General features: G+C 44.0%; 1 protein-coding gene across 9 annotated transcripts in view; it reads right to left on the reverse strand.

Moving 5' to 3' along the window:
* Positions 1–405: 405 nt before the first annotated feature.
* The window catches only part of BCL11A (BCL11 transcription factor A), a gene marked incomplete at its 3' end in the record, with an annotated part of 97,112 nt that continues 71,704 nt past the window's right edge, over positions 406–25,813 (reverse strand). Inside the window, exons 3-6 of one of the 9 annotated variants that reach the window (XM_082672369.1) lie at positions 15,506–15,607; positions 10,118–10,260; positions 8,518–9,580; positions 416–507 (exon numbers count right to left, since the gene is read on the reverse strand). In XM_082672369.1, the coding sequence (XP_082528495.1) occupies positions 416–507; positions 8,518–9,580; positions 10,118–10,260; positions 15,506–15,607 (1,400 nt within the window). Of the gene's footprint in view, positions 508–8,239; positions 10,261–15,505; positions 15,608–25,813 lie in introns of those variants that run through there. The other 8 variants (XM_082672370.1, XM_082672364.1, XM_082672367.1 and 5 more) reach the window with 8 other exon arrangements.

The raw sequence follows: 25,813 nt of genomic DNA on the forward strand, positions 1-25,813 counted from the left end.
AGCTCCAACATTTATTGTGTCAATGTTAAGCACACTTTTTAAAAGACAACATAGAATGTATAGAAACAAGGGGTCTGGGGGACTCATGCTCATTTCCACAATACGGGGAATTAGGTTGGCTGGTCTCAGAAGGGCCAGGACGGCACTCAGGACAGCGATGGTCCATGGGCCCTCAATATGGGACTGATTCACTGTTCCAATGTGGGTCTGTTTTTTTGTTTTTACTTTTTATTAAAAAATATAAATAAAATGGCACTGCAGGCCCGGGCAGGAAGGACACTGCAGGACTCTGTCTTCGCACAACGGCTTCTTGGAGGCTACTGTCAGAAAACATCACAAACTAGCAGGATGACAGACCACGCAGATGTCGGCTGGGCGGCACGTGTCCACCCCGCCCCTGGGGGTTCAAATTTTCTCAGAACTTAAGGGCTCTCGAGCTTCCATCCGAAAACTGCCACACATCTTGAGCTCTCTGGGTACTACGCCGAACGGGGGTGTGTGAAGAACCTAGAAAGAGGTTGGAGACAGAGGAGGGGGAAAAAAAAAGTACAGGTGTGACTTGGCCCAGTCATTTTCTGTTCTCTAACTAGCTTTTTAAAATTATAACTTAAATCAAGCACAGGTTGAGCCACCGGCATCTTAAACATGATTTCAAACTCAATCTCCCCCACCTCCCCCAAATCTCTGACCTCTGAGTGCCTTCCCCATGCCTCCCTCCCCGCCTTCCCCCAAAGGACCCGGACACCCTCCCCGATCATAGGACAGTCCTAATAAGCTGGGGACACACCTGGAAGGAAACACTTTCCCTTATGACTGAGAAAACTGAGTAGGAAACAGTCCTTTGGTTGAGGAGAACAGGGGAAGGAGGAGGGAGGGGGACATTTCCTTAAAATAATAATAAAATTATAAAGAAACAAAAAACTCAAAATTGATGTAAAAGCAGCACAACGAAAACATGAAATGTCATCAAGTTCAACGTCAAAGCAGCCAACGATTTACAAGAGGCGAACAAATCTCTGAAGAGGAAACCAGAACTCAAAATAGTTGCTCCCAAATGGCACCAAAAACTGCCTGTAGTGTCTTTCAAACATGCAGTTTTCTTTTCTTTTTTTTCTTTTTTGTAAGGGGACAAGGCAGTGGTGAAGGGAAGAAGGGAGTGGTTATTTTCCTCCAGGGTTCCTCCCTTGCTTTGTACATTGACTCGAAGCAGCAGAACTGGGAGTCCGGATGTGCCGAGGAAGAGGGCTACGACTGTGGCATTCCAGGCCTCGTTGCCATGGCGACCCGAAGCAGGGGCCTGGGGCCTCCTCTCCCCTGACTTGGCGCCGCAGGAGGCCCAGGGTCTGGAGCTCAGCTGCTTTCTCGAATCCCCCCACCCTGAGCAGTGGAGACCTGGGCTGAGGGGCCTGCTGTGTCCAGGTGGGCTCTTGGGAATTCCATTCCCAGCCCAGCCCTAAGTCACTGTCGTCGAGGCCCCTTTCGCTGATACCCGCCCCCCCCATCAAACCCCTTTGTCAGACCTGCTACCAATATTTAAAATCCTAACAGACAAAGTATAGCTAGCATGGGCATGTACCACATCCATTGTTATTTAAAAGCACAGCCCCCCCTATGGGTTTGGGGGTCCTACTTTAAAGGATAGACTTTGGGGAAATGGCTTAATTTGCCTTTTCTGCCATCTCATAAAGACCTGATAAATGCTCCCTTTATCACTTTACAGAAAGGGAAAACAGTATTTGGATCAACCATTGAGTTGCCTTCAGCCAAGTTTAGGTTCTTGAGTACAATGGACCCACGTGAACTGTATTGGTCTCCTTTCCCATGTGAAAGGGAGGAATTGATCGCATCCCATGATCATGAATGACACTGGGAAATAGAGAGAGAGAGAGAAATAGGCCCATCCCCTTAAAGGCTGATTCACTGGCCATGTGTTTTACTAAATGAAACAGCGGGCTAATGGGATAACAAGATGACAGCAAGCAAAAGAACAGACCCACCAACCCATGTCTACAATTTGTAGCAAAGCAACCCTGGAATAAATGTACATAATCCCAGCTCCATCTATGTGTTCTGATGTCCATGTCTCTAAAAATGGGTTCATTTATTGTTAATCGGGAAAGCTGCAGGGCCTTAGGAGACACTTAGGAAAATTTGCTAAGTGGCTAATGCCTTTTAAAAGTTAACAGTCTTTTATAAAACACTTTTCCAAGCAGGTTTAAAGAACACTGCTAATCCCATCCTCATACCAGCAAAAGTCCCACAATTTTTTTTTTTTTTAAATGGGAAGTAGTCTGAAAAAAAGAGCATAGGATGTGTACATTCTTGAACACACCAGGCCCAGGGACAATGGAGTAACAGAATCATAATGAAGAACACACGACTACAACACAGTCATAAGAAATCATGTTTGTGTGTATGGAGCCGGGGAGGGGTTTAAAAAACGAAAACACTGCTATTTCCTCCCTCACTCTCTGAGAGTAAAGTGTTTGAAGCAGGACAGAATGGGGCCTGAGGCTTCTCAACTCCTTTCCAGGAAGGCCTGAAATATCCCAGTACCTTTTAACAAACTTTTAGTGTCTGTGAATAAACCAGCTCATTTCCTTATTTCTCCAAATGAAATGATATCTAGCCCCCGCCGCCACTTCCTTTCAAGTCCTCACTTCAAGCATTGTGAATATATACAGTATGAACTTATTGCATATACAAAAATGGTATTTAAATAAACAGTTCTATCACAGAATGCCCTGGGAAAAGCTCAGCTACTTCACACTTCCTGCCATTGCTGGTACAAACGAAGACCCAAGCGTTCACCTCACTTCTTAGCAACCTTTAAAATATGTTCGTCTCACTCTTTTTGTAGGTCCTAAGCAGAGAGAGGAGAGTTACTGGTTTCAGGATGAAGGTAGTACATGTGCTGGAGAGTGTCTGGGTTAAAATCTGTGAGAAATAGTATTTACTGTATTCCTGTTTATTAAATTGTTCTCAAAATGAAGATAAAAAGGAACATGTTAAGCTTTAGGAGTTCAAGTATGTAGAGAACATTGCATTCAACACATCAGGGGTGTCACATAAACTTAAGTTGAGAATTTTGAAATGTGTTCATGTCCTTATCAGTTCCTCGTTTTAAAGCTTTATCATGACTTCATCCTACTGTTGGAAATGTTTTTTGTTATTTTATATTAAGATTTTTAATTTTAGGGTTCTAGATACAAGATGTCATTTATAAGTTATATTCTTGTTGCCTAGGTTTTCAGTCTTCTATTGTTCACACAGCTTCAGAAATAATATTTTATAAGAGGGCTTCAGTAAGTCAGGAGACTGAGAACCCTGAAGAACCTGTCTCCCAATAAATTTATTTAACTTTGGGACCATGTAAATCAAACGTAATCTGTGATTTATCACCAGATGTTTGCACCCTCCCCATTGCCCATTTAAGAAATTTGAGCATACAAGCATACAGTATCCACCATTAATTCTGTCTGTCAGGATGCAAAACCTAATTACACTAAGAGCATCATATACTGAGAAATTTAAGTGAATACTGTATATAAAACCTGCACAGCCGTACTCAGAGCGCCTAATAAAAGAGTAATAGGAATACACAGCGGTTTTATGGACATTTAATATGGTGGAGCAAAGTCACCATGTCTGAAACTGGCATGGCACTTGAAGAATATTTCTATCTGTCTTGAACAGCATTCTGGATTCACTTGTGAAGTTAAACTCATCTAAAACACATATATCACCCCTCACTTCACTGCCAATTATCAAGTTCTGCAAGTACCCCCTCATTCCATCCCAGCTCCTGTACCATTTATGCTCTCCCAAATCATCTCTTACCAGATTCCTCTCTGCCTCCACTCTCTGCTTCCCACCCAAACAGACTTTTAAAAAATACACTTACTTTCTCTATATTTTAGAAAGATAAAACAATTCTTGCCTCAGATAAAAGGCATTCTGTGAAAAGGCCACCTCACAAGGCACCAGGGCATAAGAACTGAGCAACAGAAATGCTACCACAAGACAACAGAACGGTTTTTGTTTTGTTTTTTACAAAAAGAAGAACAATGTCGTATCCATTCATCTACACTGGGGACAGGGAGACAGTGTCACAGAGGTATGTGTTTAATAAAGCAAATAGATGCTGCAACATGCAGTATTTGTAAAACTGACAACACAGATTTCTAAGTAGGGGTTTTTAAAACAGACCTAACTTGCTTTTCAAAGACGTTGCTTCATTTTATAAATCTGTTGGTTGGCCAAAAGATAATTGAAGGGTATTCCCACCCTCATTTGCTATCAACCAGGAAGACCCTATAAAAACAGCTACAACATCTGTCCCAACTAGGGTCCCTAGGATCTCAGAATCACAAAACAAACCACCATATATCTCAGGAAATTAGTGGCTGAGTCCACAGGTTTGGCCAAAGCTGGCTAAATTCCTAGTTACTGCTTACTTGCTTTCTTTTTTTTCCCCCCTCTCTCTTTTACCTGATGCTTTTGTTTCTGGATTTTTAGATTTGAGGGGTGGGATTATTTTTGGTATGAGGAAAGACTCTTATGTGGAAACAAAAGAGCTGATTAAAAAAAAAAAAACTTTTTTACATTATGTTCTAAGATAGGGCATGATGGGAGAATAGAAAAGAACTTTTAGACAACAAGAACACAAAAAAAATCCAAAGGGAATAAATGTTTAAGATGCTATTATCAGGAAGTTTTTCATTTATATCTGAATGGATTACTGCTAAAAGATGGAGGGGAAGTTTTTAACATCATACTGAAAACACTTTCCATTTCTCGAAAATTATTCTAGAATTATAAAGTCTAAACTATTTCCATGGCTTGAGATATGTCTATTTTAATATAGTAAGTATTTTATGTTCCTTTAGGGTATAATACACGCATCAAAATGCCCATAGAAATAATCTTGAAAAAGACTGACTGGCCTTCTCTTAAAACCTGTTATTTTCTTGAAAGTAATTTACAGAGTGTGTCAAATGAGGACACAAGAAGCTTACATTGTGTACTTTAATTTTTTTATTTTTTTCAATAAAGGGACAAAATGGGTGTATGAACAGGTTAATGCAGACAACTGCCAAAAAAACACAGACAGTGGTTTTTCCAATAGAACTTAACAAAGACCAGAAACAAATACAATAAAAAGCCAGGTTGTAATGACCTTTGGTCATCCAAATAAAAAAAAAATAAAAACAAAGAAAAATAAAAGATCAAATTAAGTGCCTCTGTTTTGAACAGGGCACATAAGCAATAATAAATAGTGACTCCCATAGTAAAAGATAAAATTTCAAGTTACGACAAACAGCTTTCATTACAGGAATAGAAAAGGCCAATAACAAAATATTCTGCATTGCCATTTACAAAAAAGTATTGACTAAAGCGGGCTTTCTCTTTAATATGCTTTGCATATGAAATTCTTTCCAATCTAAATATAAAGCACCATTTAGTTTTTGGCAATGAAAAAAACTGCAAAACATTGGTTTTTTTTTTTTTTCCTTTTTTTTTTCTTTCTTTCTTTTACTGCATATGAAGGTAAGATGCTGGAATGTAGGGTGATAGAAGGAAAGGGACAAAAAGCACACTACATAACAAACCAACGTTATTAGCTTGCAGTACTGCATACAGCATGGCAGCAGGAAAAAGGAACAAAAAAGGATATGTACAACCCCTATGACAGCCATCCGTGTGACATTCTAGCAGGCTCCCCCAAACCGCCATTATATGGCTTCTCATCTGTACAATGTCACACTTTTTTCTCTTTTTTTTTTTTGAAGCATACAAATAATTTGCACTATATTATCCTGCCAAATTAAAAAAATATACTGTGGCAGCCTGTCTTTTTTTTTTTCCACTACCAAAAAAGGTACATTGATACCTTTTAAGAGAACAAGCAACAGTTAAAAATACAAGCTTCAATATAAATACTATAGTGCCTAACACTAGATGAACATTTAATTCAAATACCATTCTAGAAATACAGAAAAAAGACCATAAATGTGTTTTAGCATAGGAATCAACATGAGTGTGCATTTTCCTATATTTAAGTACTATATAATCTTAAACCTTTCCCCAATGTATGTTTTTTTTTTTTACAACCTGAAGAGCGGTGTGTATCCAAGGCATAGAATTTCCACTACCATTTTTAAATGGATAACAAGTCTTGTAACACCACCAAGACAATGGAACCCTAAAATGCAGTTCCCCCCTAAACATAATGAAGTGTTTTTTTAAAAAATTCTTTTTTCTTAACATTTATATTTAAAAAAGTTTTGTACAAAAAAATCCTTGCACTGTAGAAGCGAAAGCAATCATTCATTTCTATGTTAAGTGTATTCTGTTTTCCATTCACAGCGCTTGCAATGTTGAGTCCGAGTAAGTAAGCTCATTAGTCAAGTAAATGGCGGGCAAAGTTTTTTTTTTTAGTTTTTTTTTTTTTAATGCTCATCAATGAGATTGTGTTCAAATTATTTTTTTCAGCATTCTTGCAACTTTTCCCTTAAGTATAGACCTGTAAACTGGGAAAATTGTACAGTGCACTTAATTGTCCTATCTGAGCAGGTTTATTTTATACTCAACCTCTGTATCTCTGATTAGAGAAAAGATACAGATATTACAGGCAGAGTCAAGTGCTATTTGAACACCAACTGGGGCAGATGCTAGCTTAATAAAAAAGAAAAAATTAAAAAAATAAAATAAAAACAATGAATCCTCTTTCATGTTAACACAAATAGCACACAGTGTATGAAAAAGAAATGAAGTACAAATTTTAGGGAGCACAGACATATATACTGCTACTCTTAAAATTCTTTCTCTTCTTGTTTAAGAATGTCACATTTAAACGCAAGTCTTAAGAATTCATAGTTAATCATCATTGTATCAATATTAGCTTATACACCTGTTCTAGTTTAAAATGGCAAATAGTACCACATTGTGCTAATAAATCACATTTTTTTTTCCTCTGTTACCCTCTGTCAAACCTTATTGTCAGTCTCTTCTTTTTAACATGCTATTCGAGGTCTTAAAGTTTATCGTTTGATTGTCCATTTGACAACCAAGTAGATCTGGATCTATTTCTTCTGGTGCCAGAATGTTTTTCAAAAGACATTATTTAAAACAAGTTATCTTCATAAAATGAATCCCTTACTAATGTATTTCATCGTGTTCCAGAGCTTTTGCACGTTGCACGTTCAATTTAATCATCATTTAAAAAAAATAAAACTTTGGGCAAAAGAGCCCATTTCTTTTAAGCTCTCATCAGGAGCAAAATAGCTTTTATACTGGTATAATCAGTTTTGCTTATAAGATTAAACGAAAGGGAAAAATGATGATTAACTAGGACATAATGGGTCATATTTTTAGGTAGCCATTGTTGTGAGAAATACAATATAGAATTATACTCTAGGTCCTAAGGTTTATTACCTCACCCAATGCTGAATTAAGCTACAAGTTTATAACAAGTAGAAAGAACCATCAATGTGGTTTTAATAGATCCAAGGCACTCATATTTTAAAACCAAATGATAGAATAAACTTGTTTTATTTTTCTGTTAATTTGTCAATTCAAGGCCTTTCCTTCATCTCCAATTGATATATTTAACCCTTTAGAGACAGACATTTAGCTTGTAGAGATCTGCTTTCAGTGCCATCTATTCTGTCTATAGAGGGTTAATCCAAAGACTGTTTTCCCTCCTCATGTTATAAAAGAAAACTGTACATGATATGTATTACAGAATGTATGCAGCATGGTCTTTTTCTCTCTCTCTCTCTTTTTCTCTCAGAACGGAACTGGAAACAGCAACATGTTTTCTCAGCAACGAATCGGGGACAATTTAAAATAGCCATAACATACCATACATGCTGTCTAAGTTTAAAAAAAAAAAAAAAACATACACAACATGTAAATTATTGCACAAGAGAAAGGCTCAAAGTTTGCGTAAAATGCAATAGTATTGCCCCATACAGATCATGCATTCAAACGGTGAGAACATAAAGGAAAAAAAGAAAAAGAAAAAGAAAAAAAACAAAACAAAACAGGTGTGCTGGTGACAAGCACTCTCATATTCTTAGCTTCCGTTACTTCTGTTTGTTTGTTTGTATGTTTAAATCACATGGGACTAGAAAAAAATCCTACAGGGTGTGGGGCTGGAGGGCGATGGGGAAAGGGGAGGGTGATGAAAAAAGGAGGTGGCAGGTGGGAGTGAGGGAGGGGTATTAATATACCTCTATTCAGTTTTTATATCATTATTCAACACTCGATCACTGTGCCATTTTTTCATGTGTTTCTCCAGGGTACTGTACACGCTAAAAGGCATCTTACAAATTTCACATTTGTAAACGTCCTTCCCCACCTGGCCATGCGTTTTCATGTGCCTGGTGAGCTTGCTACTCTGGGCACAGGCATAGTTGCACAGCTCGCATTTATAAGGCCTTTCGCCCGTGTGGCTTCTCCTGTGGACAGTGAGATTGCTACAGTTCTTGAAGACTTTCCCACAGTACTCACAAGTGTCGCTGCGTCTGCCCTCTTTTGAGCTGGGCCTGCCCGGGCCCGGACCACTAATATGGGGCGTGCTCCCTCCACTTCCCGTGCCGCTGCGCCCCGAGATCCCTCCGTCCAGCTCCCCGGGCGGCGTGGAGAAGCGCAAGCTTCCGTTCTCCGAGGAGTGCTCCGACGAGGAGGCGAAAGGCGATTGTCTGGAGTCTCCGAAGCTAAGGAAGGGATCTTTGAGCTGCCTGGAGGCCGCGTAGCCGGCGAGCCACTGCGAGTACACATTCTCCGTGTTGGGCATCGCGGCCGGGGGCAGGTCGAACTCCTTCTCGAGCTTGATGCGCTTGGAGAAGGGGCTCAGCGAGCTGGGGCTGCCCAGCAGCAGCTTTTTGGACAGGCCCCCCGAGGCCGACTCGCCCGGGGAGCAGCCGCGGCCGTTAACAGTGCCATCGTCTATGCGGTCCGACTCGCCGGCCACCGAGTCTTCGTCGCATGTGTCCCTGTGGCCCTCGGCCTCGGCCAGGTGGCCGCGCTTATGCTTCTCGCCCAGGACCTGGTGGAAGGCCTCGCTGAAGTGCTGCATGGAGCTGAGCACCATGCCCTGCATGACGTCGGGCAGGGCACGGCCCTCGTCGCCCACGCCCACCACCGCGCCCCGCGAGCTGTTCTCGTGGTGGCGCGCCGCCTCCAGGCTCAGCCCGAAGCCGTAGTCCACCCTCTCGCTCTCCGTCAGCTCCTCCTCCTCCTCTTCCTCCTCTTCTTCCTCTTCCTCGTCGTCCTCCTCTTCCTCCTCGTCCCCATTCTCCGGGATCAAGTTGGGGTCGTTCTCGCTCTTGAACTTGGCCACCACGGACTTGAGCGCGCTGCTGGCGCTGCCCACCAGGTCGCTGGTGCCGGGTTCCGGGGAGCTGGCGGTGGAGAGGCCGTCGTCGGACTTGACCGTCATGGGGGACGACTTGTGCATGTGCGTCTTCATGTGGCGCTTCAGCTTGCTGGCCTGTGTGCACGCGTGGTCGCACAGGTTGCACTTGTAGGGCTTCTCGCCCGTGTGGCTGCGCCGATGCACCACCAGGTTGCTCTGAAATTTGAACGTCTTGCCGCAGAACTCGCATGACTTGGACTTGACCGGGGGCTGGGAGGGAGGAGGGGCGGATTGCAGAGGAGGGAGTGGGGGCGTCGCCAGGAAGGGCGGCTTGCTACCTGGCTGGAATGGTTGCAGTAACCTTTGCATAGGGCTGGGCCGGCCTGGGGACAGCGGTGGGCTAGACGTGTTCCCTGCCAGCTCTCTAAGTCTCCTAGAGAAATCCATGGCGGGAGGCTCCATAGCCATTGGATTCAACCGCAGCACCCTGTCAAAGGCACTCGGGTGATGGGTGGCCAGGGCCATCTCTTCCGCCCCCAGGCGCTCTATGCGGTGGGGGTCCAAGTGATGTCTTGGTGGTGGACTAAACAGGGGGGGAGTGGGTGGAAAGCGCCCTTCTGCCAGGCCGGAAGCCTCTCTGGATACTGATCCTGGTATTCTTAGCAGGTTAAAGGGGTTATTGTCTGCAATATGAATCCCATGGAGAGGTGGCTGGGAAGGACATTCTGCACCTAGTCCTGAAGGGATACCAACCCGCGGGGTCAGGGGACTTCCGTGTTCGCTTTCTAAGTAGATTCTTAATCCATGAGTGTTCTGTGCGTGTTGCAAGAGAAACCATGCACTGGTGAATGGCTGTTTGCAAGTTGTACATGTGTAGCTGCTGGGCTCATCTTTACCTGCAAAATAATACAACACCAACATCAATGTTTAATCACCAAGGAGGGCATCAGCAATTGCTTATTTATGTTCCACCTCCAGCCTTCCCTGCCCCCAGGCCTCAACCCCACGGCCTAAGCCCTCACTGACCTTATCCCCTGTGCCTAGATGGTGCTGGCACATCTGGAGGTTGGTGCCCAATAAAAATTTGTCAAATCAGTCTTCCTGCCATTTGACTCAGTTCTAAGAATTTTAAATCCAGTCTTCAAAGTAGAAAGATCTAGATCGATTCAAGCTTGAGGATGAGGATCCCTACATTCTAGAGAAATTGAGCAAACATCTTCTGAACTTTCCAGTCTTTCACCAGCTGTGTTTTGGGGCAAGCCATTTCATCTCTGTGCCTCTGTTTTCCTTGTCCGTTAAGTGAGGGATTTGGACAGGCTGGCCTAAGGGAAACTTTCCTGCTTTCCTAAATCCCCCTGGGTGGCAGGTGAACTGTCTAAACAGGCAATCATTTCATGGAGATATGAAAAAAGAGAAGGTCAACTCATTACAATTCTCTGTGGCCCTAGAGATGCTTTTAATCTTAGCCTGAAACACACTAATTGTTGATATTGTTAAAAATGAGAAGGTACTCATGAAATAATTACGTGGAAGAGAGACTAGCAACATCCTCACAACCCCAGCCTGTGTGAGGGTCAGTTAGTCCCAGTTCTGGTTCCACAACACCCCACGGGGATTCCCATTTTTATCTCAAGGGCTGTTACAAAAAATCTCAATAGAGAAATTTAATTCAGATTTAACCAACAGGCCATATCAAATCTTTAGGAGTTGTCCACCCCAGTCAAACAAATGGGAGTCTAGAGAAGTCAGGTGGAGTGTCTAGTGCCAACTTAAGCAGACACAGCATCCTAGTTTAAGAACAGTTAAAGCAGCCAGCACCATGAAGGGCAGCAGGCTGAGAAATGCTACGCTAGCCTCCTCCTCATTATTTTGAGAGGCTAACAACGTGAACCAAATTATACAACATCCTGCGCCCTCAGCTGAGCCTCAGCTCCAGTTGAGAAAGAAACAGAAAGATACAGTTCAGCTAGTCAACTCTTTGGCCAGTAGCCAAGCCGTCTGGAGAGGGGCCCTGCTTAAGTCACATTATTTCTCTCTCGCTGAAAAGAACCCGAGAGTGGGAAATGCCGCTGTGGCAAAGAGGGGCCAGCTTGACTTCCCAATCATTCCTTTTCGGTGATAGCTAAACTAAAAAACACATATAACAAGGGAGTAACTAACAGTTTACCAGTAAACTCAGCATTAAAAAGGGCTCAGATGCTGGTGGCCAAAGGACTAGGATGAGAAAAATCAGTAACTTCCCAGGAATTCCAAAAAAGACACTGTATAAAGCACAAATGAGAAATACACTTTAGTCCTCCTTTTTAAGAGGAGTTCCTTAAGGCCACAGGTAGTATTTGTCAGTAACTCTTGAAAAAGGAAAAAATTCACCATGGAGTTAAAAAGTGGGAATGAGGAATTAATCAATTATGATTCTTCCATTTAGCAAGTCAGAAAAGCTGGCAGCATCTTCTCAGGAGCCCCAAACACTCATATTCCAAAACAAGCCAGCCTCACTCAAGCACTTGTCTGAATAATGGACTCCCTGCCCTGCCCTTGTAATTTACTTTACAATGCATTTATAATCTCACTCAATATATCCCACTCCTGGGTAAATCTCTTTAACAAGATTAGATGATAAGATACCAAAATTAGGTTTCAAACATTTGCTAATGTGGAGGGGGAAAAAAAAAGGCAGAAAGATTTTGAAAGAAAACCGCTGACATTAGTATCACATTATCTGCCTATTTTTGTTTGCCTTCTCTCTTCAAAGGGAAATAAAAAGCATCATTGAGAGTATTTTCATAAATTTTTTGTTGTTGTTGAACAATGACTTGGGTCCTAAATAGGCAGGAAAAAAACTATCTAGTTCCAACTACCGTGACCCTCTGTGGCTTTCTCCTTTGCCTCTCTAGGACTCTGTGTTATTATCATACATTTAGCCTGACAATCTGAATTGGGTAAGTAAAAAGGAGATTTGTCAGCTGAAGCAAGTCGTTAACACTTTCATCACTACAAATGCCTTAATCATATTTTACCTTATAATATTCTATTGAAACCCAGGACTGGACCCACAATTAGCGATGCTGGTTTTGCATGCACCATGAATGCAGTCATTGATAGATGCCGAAATCTATATAGCACTACATCAAGGGTCTCATCTGGATCCTTTTAAAAAGGCTTAAATGAGAAAAGCCCATTTTATTTTGCTGCACTGAGCTTCCTAAAATTTTGTTTTCAAAGCTATGTGATCATGCTACAATATGTTAACACTGTGCTGTTACCCTCCCCTCTCTCTCATACATCAGGTTAGAGAAAATGGCATTTTATCTTATAATGAGCATACAACATACAGTTTTCACTACCGCATTTTAGTATTCCCATCAACTAGATATTCTAGATCATGAGGGCAGCTAGTGTAATCATAATGTCAATGAGAAGGGCTGTTACGATTGAGACTAAAGATTACATGGAAAGAGCTACTTTGAAACTGGTAATTATTACCAGTCCACTAATAGCAAATGATGCATTACAGTTTCACCATATAATCTGTATTTCACTCAGCTCATGCCAGTGCACCATATTATATTACAGTGCTCACAGATTCTAAATTCCTAAACTGCAGTCATCAATAAATGTGTTACTTGCTGTAATTTGTGAAATTACTTTGTTCGTAACATCTTTGATGGTTTAGAAAGACCAGAATTGATTTCCTGTGTGGCAAAATTAGGGCTACATTGATTTATTGACGTGTGAAATATAATAATATTCTTCATTTACTCTGATGAAAATCAACTTCTCAATTTGAGAGCCTCATTGGGCATTCACTGGGATTGTTTTGATTTAGAGCAATAAACGGAGACCTGGCCCCGAGCATGGGAACTTGAGGCATCAAAACGGTTAAACTCAGCTATTAGCTCACCTACAGCTTTTACTTTATTTCATTTTATTGTATGGAAAGGAAGAACCCCATTCCTGGTTTGTCACCAAGGCTCAAGAGTCATGATTTAGAAGAGTGATGTCTTATGAGGGACCCCTGGCTCTACTATTTACTAGCTGGTAGCTCTGGGACAGTCATTTAATTTCTCCGAGTCTTAGGTTTCCTATCTGGAAAATGAGCGTAAAAAACAGTACCTTAAAGAATTGTGAGGCTCAAATGACAAACATATATAAAAGCTCTCTGTGATCTACCAGGTCCAACATGAACGTGAGTTTTCATTATTACCAGGCTTGATTAGTTACCACGAACGATGACTAACCACACGTTACACACCCACAAGGGCTTCTGGAGGAAAGACTGGAATCCAGAATCCGGGCTTTCCCAGGCCAAGGGGAGGCCCTGGTTAGAAGAAAGCAAGAGGGGGTGATTTTTAAGGCCCTTGCCCATGGTCCACCCAGCAGGGAGGCCACAAGGTCAGTGCTAAATGCTCTGAAAGCCAAGGGCACTGGTTAAGGCAGCTGAGTGGGGTGCGGGTCAGTTTTGCTTCAGAACTTTCTGGATCCCCACAACCCATTTCCACATACCTTGTTCTGGTCACTCCTAAACTGGTCCTGCCGGCATGGGCGCCAGCAAACTAGGCTCCCTCCCATTGCCGGAAGCAGGGAGAAGGCAGGGGCTCCTTATCAGGCTACTGGTTTCCCACCCCCTAGATCAAACTCCCTGCCCTCAGGAGGATCCAGAGCAAGAGAGAGAACTCATTCCCTTCCTACCCCTTCCCTCCAAGGGTGGCTCTGTTCCCACAGCCAAGTAAGGGCCCCAGGCACCCCCAGCAAAACGAGGCGAGTTCTCCCCACCCAGTCAGCATGTAGGGACTTGAAACCATGAGTCCAAACCCCTAAACTGTACAATCGGTGACCTAACCCAGGCTTCTGCCCAGCTAGGCTTGTGGGTGCCGGGGGCGGGGGGGGGGGGGTGGTGCGTGGCGGGGAGGTGCTTTTAACCCCTGCACCACCCAGCCCTCAGGACCTGAGGGCTTGTGAAATTCATACAATAACTCTTTGTTACCTAGACCTAGGAGTTAATAAAAATAAACAACTAGCTTCCAGTCTGATCTCAGGGTGCAGGCCCTGCCCTGCAGACACCATTCACAAGAAGGTTGGGTCTAGTTGACCTCCCATCTGAAAACCAGTCACCTTTAAGGCCCCAACTCCTGCATTTTGCTGTCTGTTATTCCCTTTCCACGACACATCATTCCCTTTCTTCTTTTCTTTCCACAAAAGGTTATTTTTTTCATTTACTTTAAAAATATTTTCCTTAAATACAAATTAGATGCCACACTTCTTTTCTTCTTGAACCTGCTTTTTTGTGTTTGGGGTGGAATCAATCCCCCGGCCCCCTACCCCTACCCCCGCATCTGACTTTTTAGCCATGCATGTTATTCCTACAGAGAGAAGCAAACTGTATTACCTTCTAAAACAACATCTTTCAAAAACATTTTTTTCCCAAAAACATTTTTATAAACATACAAATCTAAATTTCATAAGAAGTTCCCCACTATGAAAGTTGGCTTAAGCAAGTAACTGGATGGTGGTAGTCGCAGTGATGGCGGGAGGGGTGTGTGTGGTATCTTTGAATTTTAGCAACAATGCTATGCATTTTTCTCTAAATCTAGGAGAAAAACAAATAGAAATCATATATGTCTGCACATATATAATGTACGATGCATATATAAAAATATACCATGTTTAAATACACACGTAAATGCATATATAACATGTATGAGGATAACTCTAGAGTAACTGTGAACTGACTCCTTTCAGTTCTGGCCTCTGCTAAAGACATATGCCATGGAGTAAATCCAAAGTCCTAAATGAGGCCATGGGAGTAAATGTCCAGCAATACAATGGGCCCTGAACACACAGATATACGCAGTCACCAGCCATGGAGCCACACAAGACCCTGGGGAGGAGACCCGCAGGGATGAGCTGCTTCCAGCCCCATGCCTTCAGTAAGGAGAGAGAGAAAAAGGGGAGGGAAAAAAGCCACTTAGGGCTGAATGGATTGGGGGAGCTGGGTGCCAAGTGAGTAATGGAATATACATATGCAGATGCCAATGTATTTTGGAAATAACTCCTTTCAGTACTTAAAAAGTAAGGGTAATTTCCAGAAACTCTCATCTCTACACACATGGACGTTTGTAGAAGAAATAATGCTCAACTTACAAATACCCTGCGGGGCATATTCTGCACTCATCCCAGGCGTGGGGATTAGAGCTCCGTGTGTAGAACGAGGGGAGGAGAGGCCCCTCCAGTGCAGAAGTTTATCTGTGAAAGAAACCCAAAATCAAGCACTAAAGCTATAAACAACGTGCATCTTAAACCACAGGATATCACATTTCAATTCCATTAAAATAGATTAACATCATTACAACAGCCTTGCAGATAGTTAACAGGCCCAAGGCCTATATCAAAAGAACAGTGGTGAGTTCTTTCCCACAGTTCCGCTTTGTTTCTAATTTTGGTCTTTTTTGACAAAAGGGAAGGGAGTTTGTTTTAGGTATGGGGCAGCAGGGGGGGCGGGGGTTCTTTGGTTCATTTGTTTGTTTGTTATTGTCTGATTATTGTCTTTCAATAAGAGATGTGTAAATAGCAAGGGGGAAATTGGTGATATGACTGGCAGCCTGGTAGAATGGGGGGATTTATCTGCAAGGCTGGTTTACATGCATACATTTACTTTACTTATAGACAAGCTCAAGCAAAAAACAATACGGTAACAGGAAATGAGTAGATTTGTGAATCTTTTCTTCTAGAACAGAGTCCCACTCGGCCTTTCCTGTCCCACTCTTCCCATTCTGTCTTTATGACAGCACCTTCAGTGATAGGGAAACCTTGGGCATCTCAGGACCTGGAATTCTATCCACGGAGTACCCCACGTAGACATGGCTTCTTACAGCACGAAGCAGTGGGCAATAAAGATTAGACTTCTGGGGTTAAGATAACTTTGGCCAAGTCCTCACGTTAAGGGTAAGGAATCCTACCGTTCAATGACAAGGAGCGAAGCAGCTTTCCAAAAATAGCAACACCCTGAAAAACGTGGCCCACCTTCTCTATTCTACTGCACTGGGTTGCACTCTGGTGAGGAAAAATGACTTCTCACACTGATAAACATAAATCTAGCTGTAAATCAAGCCATTCTTGTGAGATTTTTGCGAGAAAGGAAATATTTGGTTTGGGCAACCTGGGGATTGTATGGTTTATGTGGTGAGTTCCTAGCTTTTCCAAGTCCACCTTGAGCTAACCAAGCATGGAGAGGTCAACCTTGAGACAGAGTGGAGGAGAGATGGAGCAGGGACACTCCGTGTGTCCTAGAGGCTTGGAGTTTGTGATGATTGGGGGAGGCGGGAGAGAAGAAAAACAGACTTTGATGGTGAGTAAACAGAGTATGTTTTCCATTAGCTTAATATTAAGAGCACTTAGAAGAGTTGTTGTTATACTCTAGGATAGCAGGTCTCAAGTGTAAAATACATCCTGTTCTCCTTCTATAGATCATGCTGCCAAGAACAGCCAGGGCAGTCAGCACAAGGTTCCCTTTCATGAGGAGCCTGGTGGGTAACAATGGCGTGTTGCTCGTGGAAGCTCTTACACAGAGGCATAAATCTGTCGTTACTGGGCCTGTCCAGGGAGGCTGCCACGAAGGCTCCGCCTAGCCCGAGACCATCTACAGAGGCCTGTCCTCCTCCCTGACCCCAAACAAAACAAATGCCACAAAATGAACCCGCAAAAGCAGGAAGACTAGACTTAAAAAGCAAGCACGTCTTCATCTAGCGGCTTACGTTCTATGAATTGAGAGGCAAGGGTAACATTAACTACAGATTTAGTCAGAGTGGTTTTCAACGAGAAATCTGAGAATCCATTTTTGCACTTGTTCTTGCCTCAGCTATTTAATAAGTTTGTTTGTCGCCAAGACTGAAGTCTGTTTCTTAGGAGACCCATGCAACAGAGTACTGTGACCCCAGCAGAAAAGCAACAAGGTACTTGGACCCTCACACTGGGAAAGACTCATTTCATATTCCCTGCCACTTACTCTGGGAAGACCCTGAGGTGCCTCAGATAGACCCCCAGCAAGCAATGGGAGAACCGTTAACCTGGTCCAGGCCTGACCACTTGCATGCATCTCCTGTTGGCAAACTCATCTACTAACCCATTGGCCTAGAGCAAGCTGAGTTTCTGGGGGTAGCAGCCTGGCCCAGTTCCCCACAGCACTAGGCCACAAGGCGACGTGAGGGCTCATCAAGGAGAGTGTCTGAGTATCTGCCCCCATTATTTGGTTTGGGGTTTGGTTTTGAGTTGTAAAAAACCTTAGAGATCATCAAGTCTAATGCCTTCATTTTACAGGTGGGGAAACTGAGGCTTTGAGAAATTAAGTGACTGGCTCACAGCTATAATGATGGTTAACCACAAAAGTGAAGAACAGCACTGACTCCCCAATCCAGTGCTCTTTTCTGGGATATCCATCTCTCTCCTCCCCTCTGTCGTTCCCACCCTGGTCTGTACTGCTCAAGAAGTACCGGTGAGAAGGGATCTCTTTCTCTTGACCCATTCGGAGGAACAACCTCTCTTGGGGAAGAGTCCAGCCCAGAGGTGCTGAGTGGACCTTTCAAAAGGTCCAAATGAACTGACTTGGTTTCAAAATTGGAAAACACCCGATCTACTTCCTGCACCTTGCCTCACCCCCCACTGTTTTCATCCTCTACTTCTGCTTCCCCTGCAGAATCAGCCAGCTGAAGAGAAACAAACCATTCCTATCAGCCTAACAAGCTACTGACACTGTCTTCGTGAGAGAGACTCATACTTGCATTTGTCTTCCTCCATGAAGAGTGTCAAACCAAAGACAATGGGGACCCCAGCTGATTCTGCAGCCTCTCCCGCCAAACACATCTCTGAACACGTTCTCATTGGTAAGTAGAATCAACATTCCCACAGGAACTGGAAATGCTGAATTGTTAATAGCTTCCCTAGGGTTTAACTTCTTGCTATGATGCTTTCAATTATTCCATCACAGTTTAGGCAGAATAGAGTCTCACAATTAATGCTTCTAAGCATCACCCTCAACCAGCAGCTCTGCCTTCCCAGGCTGCCCTTGACTGAGGGCCTCTTCTCCTCCCACCTGCATTTCGTTCTCCTTGACTGAGGGAGAGGTGGGCTCCGGTGGCTGGCAGGGAAGTGGGCGGTCCAGCTATGCTCTCTTTATTTCCTTGGTGGTTCTCTCAGGGCAGTGGTTCTCAAAGTGTAGACCCAGGCCCAGCATCAGCATCACCTGGGAGCTTGTTGGAAATGCAATGTCTCAGGTCCTTCCTCAGAATTACTGAATCAAACACTGGGATTGGGGAAGTGGATGTAGAGTGTAAGAATCTATGTTTAGCAAGCACTCCAGGTGATTCGTACGCACAATCCAGTTTCATAAGGGCTGTCTTAGCATGAGGGGAGGAATGGAAGCTGGAAGCTTTGATGTTCTCCTGGCAGCCAGAGATCCCCTGGCTATGAGGCTCTCATCCCTTCTGTCTGGGACTCACCTCCTTTAGGACCAGAGCAAGCCTGGGAAATTCCTAAGGATCCCTCCATGTGGAATCCAAGGTTCCACCCTCCCTCACTGACCAGGACACGGAACAGGCCCAGACTCAAATAGGGAACGCTCTTTGCATAACATCCAAACCAGCTTATGTCAGGCAGATGGTGTCCTCACTGCTTCCATAAATGCGGAAATGTTTGCAAATGCAGCTATGGCACGCCGCACGGATGCAGTAAGCACTGGACTCCTGTTTCCCTTTCTGGACTCTCCAGTGTGTTGCCCTCCTCTGAATTAATCTTTTCAAATGCCTTGTACTCCTCTGGTGAAAAGCATTTTAACCTGTTATGTTTCATAAAAGTCTCTCCAGACCCAGCATTCCCACTTTAGGGCCTCAGAAATGCCTTATGTATTATTAGGTTGCCATGTTTCCTTATGGCTGAGTAACAAATAATGAATCTTATCTTTCAGGTCTCATTAAAAAATCTGCCACAAATTGGGAATGGTTTTGATTGAATGTTATGCATCGGTCACTTTAGATTTCTATATGCATCGGGACCGACTTTTGACACAGAGCTCTATAAACCAGGTGGGATGTCCCTGGAATTGAAGATCACTAAATCAAGTTTTAGGTTACCCCAAGAACATCTCAAAGCTTCCTTTACTACTGACCTGTTATTTGTTTCTGAAACTAATCACTAGGTGTGTCATATAGCCACATCACTGTCTACCAATCAACAAGTAATACCACTGATCTACAAATGTGCTGAAACAGCTGAGCGCAAGGCATTATTTCCAAAACACTGAATGACTGCTCCGGGTGCTGACTTTTATAGGAATTAAAAACCCAGGCCTCTCTAGAGGAGTAGATACACGTATAGATGTTCGCCATTTACGAAAACGTATATGTGCATTTATGTATTTCTTTTCTTAACCATATGTTTCTAGATAACTTCCCTATTTTCCCAGCAAGATGGGGCACCAAAGAAGTAGAGCCATCCCCAAGAGGAAGGGTTACCCTGTGAAGCGTGACCTCCCACTCACCTTGCGTCTTCAAAAAAAGAGAAGATGACAACCCACTATGATGGGGAGGGATCTCTATATTGGTGACAGGCCAAAATAAAGGACACTTACCGCCCCTTCTAGCTCCAACATTCTCAAGTCCCCTCCCTGCCCTCAGCCAGTAGCCAACTTACAGACTACACTTAAAATGCATCCCGAAAGTTTGTAAAGTTCCCTGAACGAACCAATTCCCGTTCTATCAATATTACTGGATCTAAATCACAAAAATAACTACAGTGCAGCTAGTCTAGGATAGAGGCTTCTATATCTAACTGGAAAGCAAATCCACTAAATCTCCTTCTAGCTCCTGACCCTCCATTTAAGGCAGATACCAGCCCCCATCTCTCAGATCCTGTGACTTTTTTAGAGTATTATAGAGCCAACATGAGCAATGCCTGTGTCTTGAGTTGTGTCAATCTGAACTGAAGATGTGCCAGCTTTATCACTGCTCACAGACTTCTTAATTAACCTTCTGATATTGTCAAAATCGTATTCCCTTTTGTTCTAGAAATGAGCATTTACATGAGTGTTTTCCCCATCACTATGCTTTTTCACTAGCTAAGATTTTACGGAATCGTGATGCTCTGTATATACAAAGCAAGCAAGAATTCTTCAGACATCACACTATAGAATTTCTTTGCTGAAACTTGTTTATGGTCCTTATATTCGTAGAGACTTCACCAATGACTTTCATCTCATCAACCACTCATTGAAAAACTTTTTTGACCAAGCCTATCACCTCAGAGCCTTGATTATCTAACAACACATTACTAATTTCACCTTTTAAGAGTTCTCACCCTAGGCATCCACTCTATGAGTGAGGAGGAGAGATGACATCTTTCATGCCCCTTTATCTATAAAAATGCAAAAAATGAAAGCCACCAATCTGTCAGGCCTAAACAAAATTTTCTGCAATCTGTGTCTTTAACATAAGCAAAGCATATAATTCAAAAAAAAAAGGAACTTGCTTTTCTGAAGAATAAGTAAGCCAAAGACATTGTGTTCCATCTTTGTGTTGAAATGCAGATTTCCCACTAAAAGGCAAATCCTTCATTTCAAAAGGTTGAATAGGATGGTACTTAAAAAAAAAGAATTCCAACTGGTTAAATTTAGGGTGTTGAAAAAAGTTCATTCCAATAATATTTTTTGGCTCTGGGCCCTAAGTATTTTCACTTGATCATGAATTAGATAAATTTTTATTACATTTTAAGCTCTTGCCTTAGAATGGTGGAACTTCTCGAGGAGACTGGAAGGGCAGCTCATAAGAAGACAAATTGTTTTAGGACAGTCTTTTTTTTTTTCCTTTGTTTAACTGTGTACCTCACTCTGCAAGACGAGTGTACCCAGGATAAATTCCATTCATTCATTCTTTCACGCATTCATTCAACAACTATTTACTGAGTGCCCGAACTCAGTGAACGATTATACTGCCCCAAGCAATGGACTACGTCTGTGGGCAACGCAAAGAAAAGTCAGACACAGACTTCCCTACAGGAACCTCCATCTAGTAGAGAAGATAAGCCTGGAAAGGAATCGCTCTGCTCCAAAGTAAAAAGTGTGTCATAAGAGAGGCACAGATAAACTGAACGGAAATTCAAAAGACACAAATAACTTCCATTTGTAAGGGAGGAGAGTGGCTTTAGGCAAAAGGGAACTTAGGAACTGGACCTGGAGAGCCAAGAGGAAGGACTTTCTAGACAAAAGAAAAAAGCAGGTATTGATGCCCCAAGAGAAGCAAAGCTCGAGGTGTACCCAGAGCAAATGGGGCCCAACAGGTAGTACATTTAAATCAAAATATTACTCACCAATCCATCCTGTTGATAACAGAGGATATGGTCATCTAAATAAACCCTCTGAGGGCTTTTGTGAAGGATTCACCTTCCACAACTTCTTATTTTCAAACACCACATTTTCTTACAATAATGGATGCAGCCACGTGGACGCTGGTGAAACTATGAAAGGTCATCTGTCCTGTTTTGTTTCCCCCCACCCTGATTGTTTTGCCCCCTGATGAGTGGTGAGTGGTCTACCAAGGCAGAATTCACTGTGTTCTATTCCTCTGAGTCAGACAAACAAGTGTTGATAGCCATGTTCTTCCTGCAACCCTGCCTCCCCGGTTTAAATAATCTATTTCAGATGTAGCACTGCCAGTTTCCCATGGGCTTGTACTTGCTGACACATCTTCAACAAATGACTGTGCAAGAAAGGTGGAGATTTTCCTATACTTCTCTGTGTCTCTTCAATCATCACCTTGACCTTCCCTCCAAATTTCCCCCCTTTCTTCTCTTCAGAGCCACGGGAAGAGCGGGGGTAACCTTACTCCCGCTCTGAGTCCTCATTGGAGGACTTTGTTTGTGTGTGGTGGGGTGTGAGGGAGTGCACATGTGTGGGCGCAGGCTTGCTTCTACCTGAGGTTATTTTTCAGGTTATTTGGGGGAACTGGGGAACTACTTTTAAAGAGGGCTTGCCCAATCTATTCCTTCATGGGTCCCACTGAAACTCTCTCCGGATTCCTTTCTTCCTTCAGGATGTTAGGGACTCATTCCTCTGGAGAGAGCTGCTAGAACAAAATCAGGAATTTAAGTTCTTCAATCCCAACTCTGCCATTCCCGGCTAAGCATGACTTTGAGTAAATCCCTTCCCCTTTCTGGCCCTAAGTTTTCCCATCTTTAAAAAGAGAAGACTGGATTAAGATGGATGAGTTCTTTCTCCCAGGCCAGTCTTGAGTCTCCTTGAGACCAGATCAAGGGCAGGAGTCTTGGAAGCAGTTAAGAGACCTACTATGGGCCATCCTAGAAGCTGGCCAGGATGGGCCTATGCCCCTTATGAACTTGCAGGGATGAGAAAAAAACCTACAGGCCTCTGTGGGCTGGGTCTGGTCCCCAGGCTACTTCTTAGACTCAGAGAGTAGGCCTGGTGGTGGTTTTCAACCTCCTGGGGCACAGTCGCGCAAAGCTTACCTGTCTAAGTTTCAAGCAGGAAACCTAGGTGAGTCCTGAGCCACAGAGACTGAAGGTCAGAGAGAACCAGGAAGAAACTTCCCACAAGCTCAGGCTAAACGTCAAGGGGAAAGGTCTCTGTTGCCCGTGCCCGAAGGCCAGTGGCAAAGCTCGGCCTCATGTCAGAGCCTGGTACCCACTGCACATGAGGGCACGCACAGGACTCTAAGAAAAGCCAGAATCCTCTCCCAGCCGCCTGAAACCAGAGAGGCAAGGCCCCAGCGTCCTGTGGTCCCTGCCCCAGCCAACCTGAAGGGTTCCTGGAAAGCCATGTGTCAACTGAATTTCTGTAAACTGAATCACATTTGCTAACAGAGGTAATTTCAGGGATGTTTCATCACCCTTCCAGATTGGCAGGGCTTCTGACACTTTTACCTTTTAAGTGCTTCTTCCTCCACCCCCTCCCCAACCTCTCCTTCAAGTAGTTAATGATCTGTAAACAAACACTTTAAATTCAGTGGGGGAGCTCACTATTTAAAGGAACCCTGCGGGGAAACCTTTTGAAAAGTTAACAATCTTTCTGTAATGTGAAAAATCACCCTCTAATTTATCAGTTTCCATTGATGAGATTTGGTGTGTATTGGGCTTTCTTAAAGTGGGGCTCAACTGCAGTGGTTAGAAGAAGGGGTGAGGAATGAAAGAAGGTGAAGTCCTGAACGTGTTTCTTTTGCCCGAATCATCCAGTCTCACGCAAATGTATTCGCAGACCCCACTCACCGCACAGCGAAAGGAAGAAAAGGATGGAAAATCATAGCCCCAGCACCTGGAAAGCCTTGAAAACTACACGTGTGTTCCCCATGATTTAAGGATTCGATGTCTGAGGGAACGAGCATTTTCAACTGAGGGGAGGAAGGCCTTTGGGCTGTAAAGGTGGATCCAGTGAGACTGACCATTTGCTCAGCAAACGTTTAATTCTGATAACACCAGCCAGGGCAGAGAAGGACTTCTCTATCAAAGCAAGCAGAACATGCAACTCCCAAATTCCTCTGAAGAGGCCACCCCGAGCCTTTTTATCTGTGTCAACTACCAAACGTAATTTATTGCCTCCCTATCTCCATTTTCATCAGTCTAAGAAAATACCAGAATAAGTTTAAGAAAACCAAGCGTGGCACTTATAAGAAGACCCCTGTTATTTTCAGGTGTCCCTGGGCCTTGCAGAGGAGGACGTTTGTGGGATGTGGGCAGTGATGCTGCTGGAGGGGAGAGGCATGGTTGGTAGATGTGAGCAGGCCCAGAGAGCTGGAGAGTTTTCTGGTTTTATCTTCCAGGACTGATGTGTGCAACCTTTAAAGGAAACGGGCCCAGAAGCACGGGTAGCCTCCAAGCCTGGCCCTTTTTGAGAAAGTATGTTGTGGCCGCTGTGGAGGGTTTTATCTTCTTCCCAAAGCCTTCTCCTCACATTCTGACCCCACAGTAATCCTGTGGGATGAGGGAAGGTGTTATCCTCACCTCCCCAGGTGACAGAAGATCTCAGAGGCACCCTGCTGCAGGCAGTGAGAGCAGAGCTGGAACTCAGAGTCCTGTCCACTGACTTGGGGACCAACCTTTGCCCCTCATCACCACTCACTCACCTCACTCACCCCACCTCCGGGTGGGGTGAGGCAGAGTGTCCGGGCACTAGTCTTACAGCCACTTGCAGGCAATCACTTGCCTTCCTAGGATGATAAAATAGGGTGTGCGTGTCCAGGGAAATGGGGAAGGCACACTCTATGGGCCTAATGTTCTGTGACAATCTTGGCCAAGAGATTCTTAGAACCAGAACTGGCCATTCTCCAGAATTAAAACCTATTATGTCCTGTGGTTAATACAGAACTGCTCAGAAATTATGAGAACTAATTTAAGGCTTCAAAGCTCTACAAACTTAAAAAAAAAAAAATGGTCTAGCAGGTCAGGCTCTGACATTTCTTCAGGAACAAAACTAGGCTGCCCTCTTGCCTGAGGTGAGATTGAATCAAGGAGGGTTCTGGGGCTTCGAGGCCAGGCCTCGTCCCATGGCAGAGAGTCCTTCTTTCAGAAACAGGCCTCTGCCCGCCCACACGCTCCTCCAGCTTCTGCTACCATCTGCTCAGTCCCTCAGCACCTTCCTCCTCCGAGCCCTGGCCTCAGACCCAACCTCTCCGACAGCCCTACAGAACAAAGGCGAGGCAGACACAGCCTACTGACTGGTGGCCTATTTTCTTGGCTTCAGAGATATTTTCCTGGCTTTTTACCCAATTCCGAATCCTTCATTTATCCCACTGACCAAATTGGAAAGAATTTCCTGAATAAAAATGGACATGCGCACGTGTATCATCGGCAGCCATCCGAGGGGCCCCAGTCCAGCCGCAGGGTGGGTGCTGCTGGCCGTGCTCGGGCTTACTAGTTCCGTTGATACAACGGGGGCAACACCCAAAGTTATCAGCCTCCTCCAAGCTCCTCAAACCAAGAACACACCATCCCTTCCGCCCCCTGGCCAGGTCCACTTGGGAACTCAGCTTGTGGAGACCTGGCCTCTTTGGACCCTGAGGTCACCGTCCCCTTTCCCGTCTCCATGGACATCAAGGGCCCTCCTCCGCCCCCCCCCCCCCACACACAGGGGAGTCCCCAGTATCATTTCCTGTTTTGAATCTAAGACTGCCTGGGCAATGAGGCCTCAACTATACTCTATTTCCATGCAGCACCAGCCATGAGACTGACCCGGAGCCGCCCATGTCACGGTCTCCCAGGTCCACTAGGAACAGAGACACTCCCCTCTCCCTAACAGGCCCCTCAGGCTGAAATCCTTTTGCTTCCAGAGCCTCAACTTTCCACTGCTGGGTAGAAAGCCCCCTCTGTCACCGGCCCACAGACCTCCGCCACCATCACGGCCCAGCCCTGTCAGGTGGTGGGAGTGTGGACAGCAGGGCGGGTGTGTTCAAAGAGGCC

The sequence above is a fragment of the Grampus griseus genome (assembly GCF_964374135.1).
Source record: "Grampus griseus genome assembly, chromosome: 15".
NCBI lineage: Eukaryota > Metazoa > Chordata > Mammalia > Artiodactyla > Delphinidae > Grampus > Grampus griseus.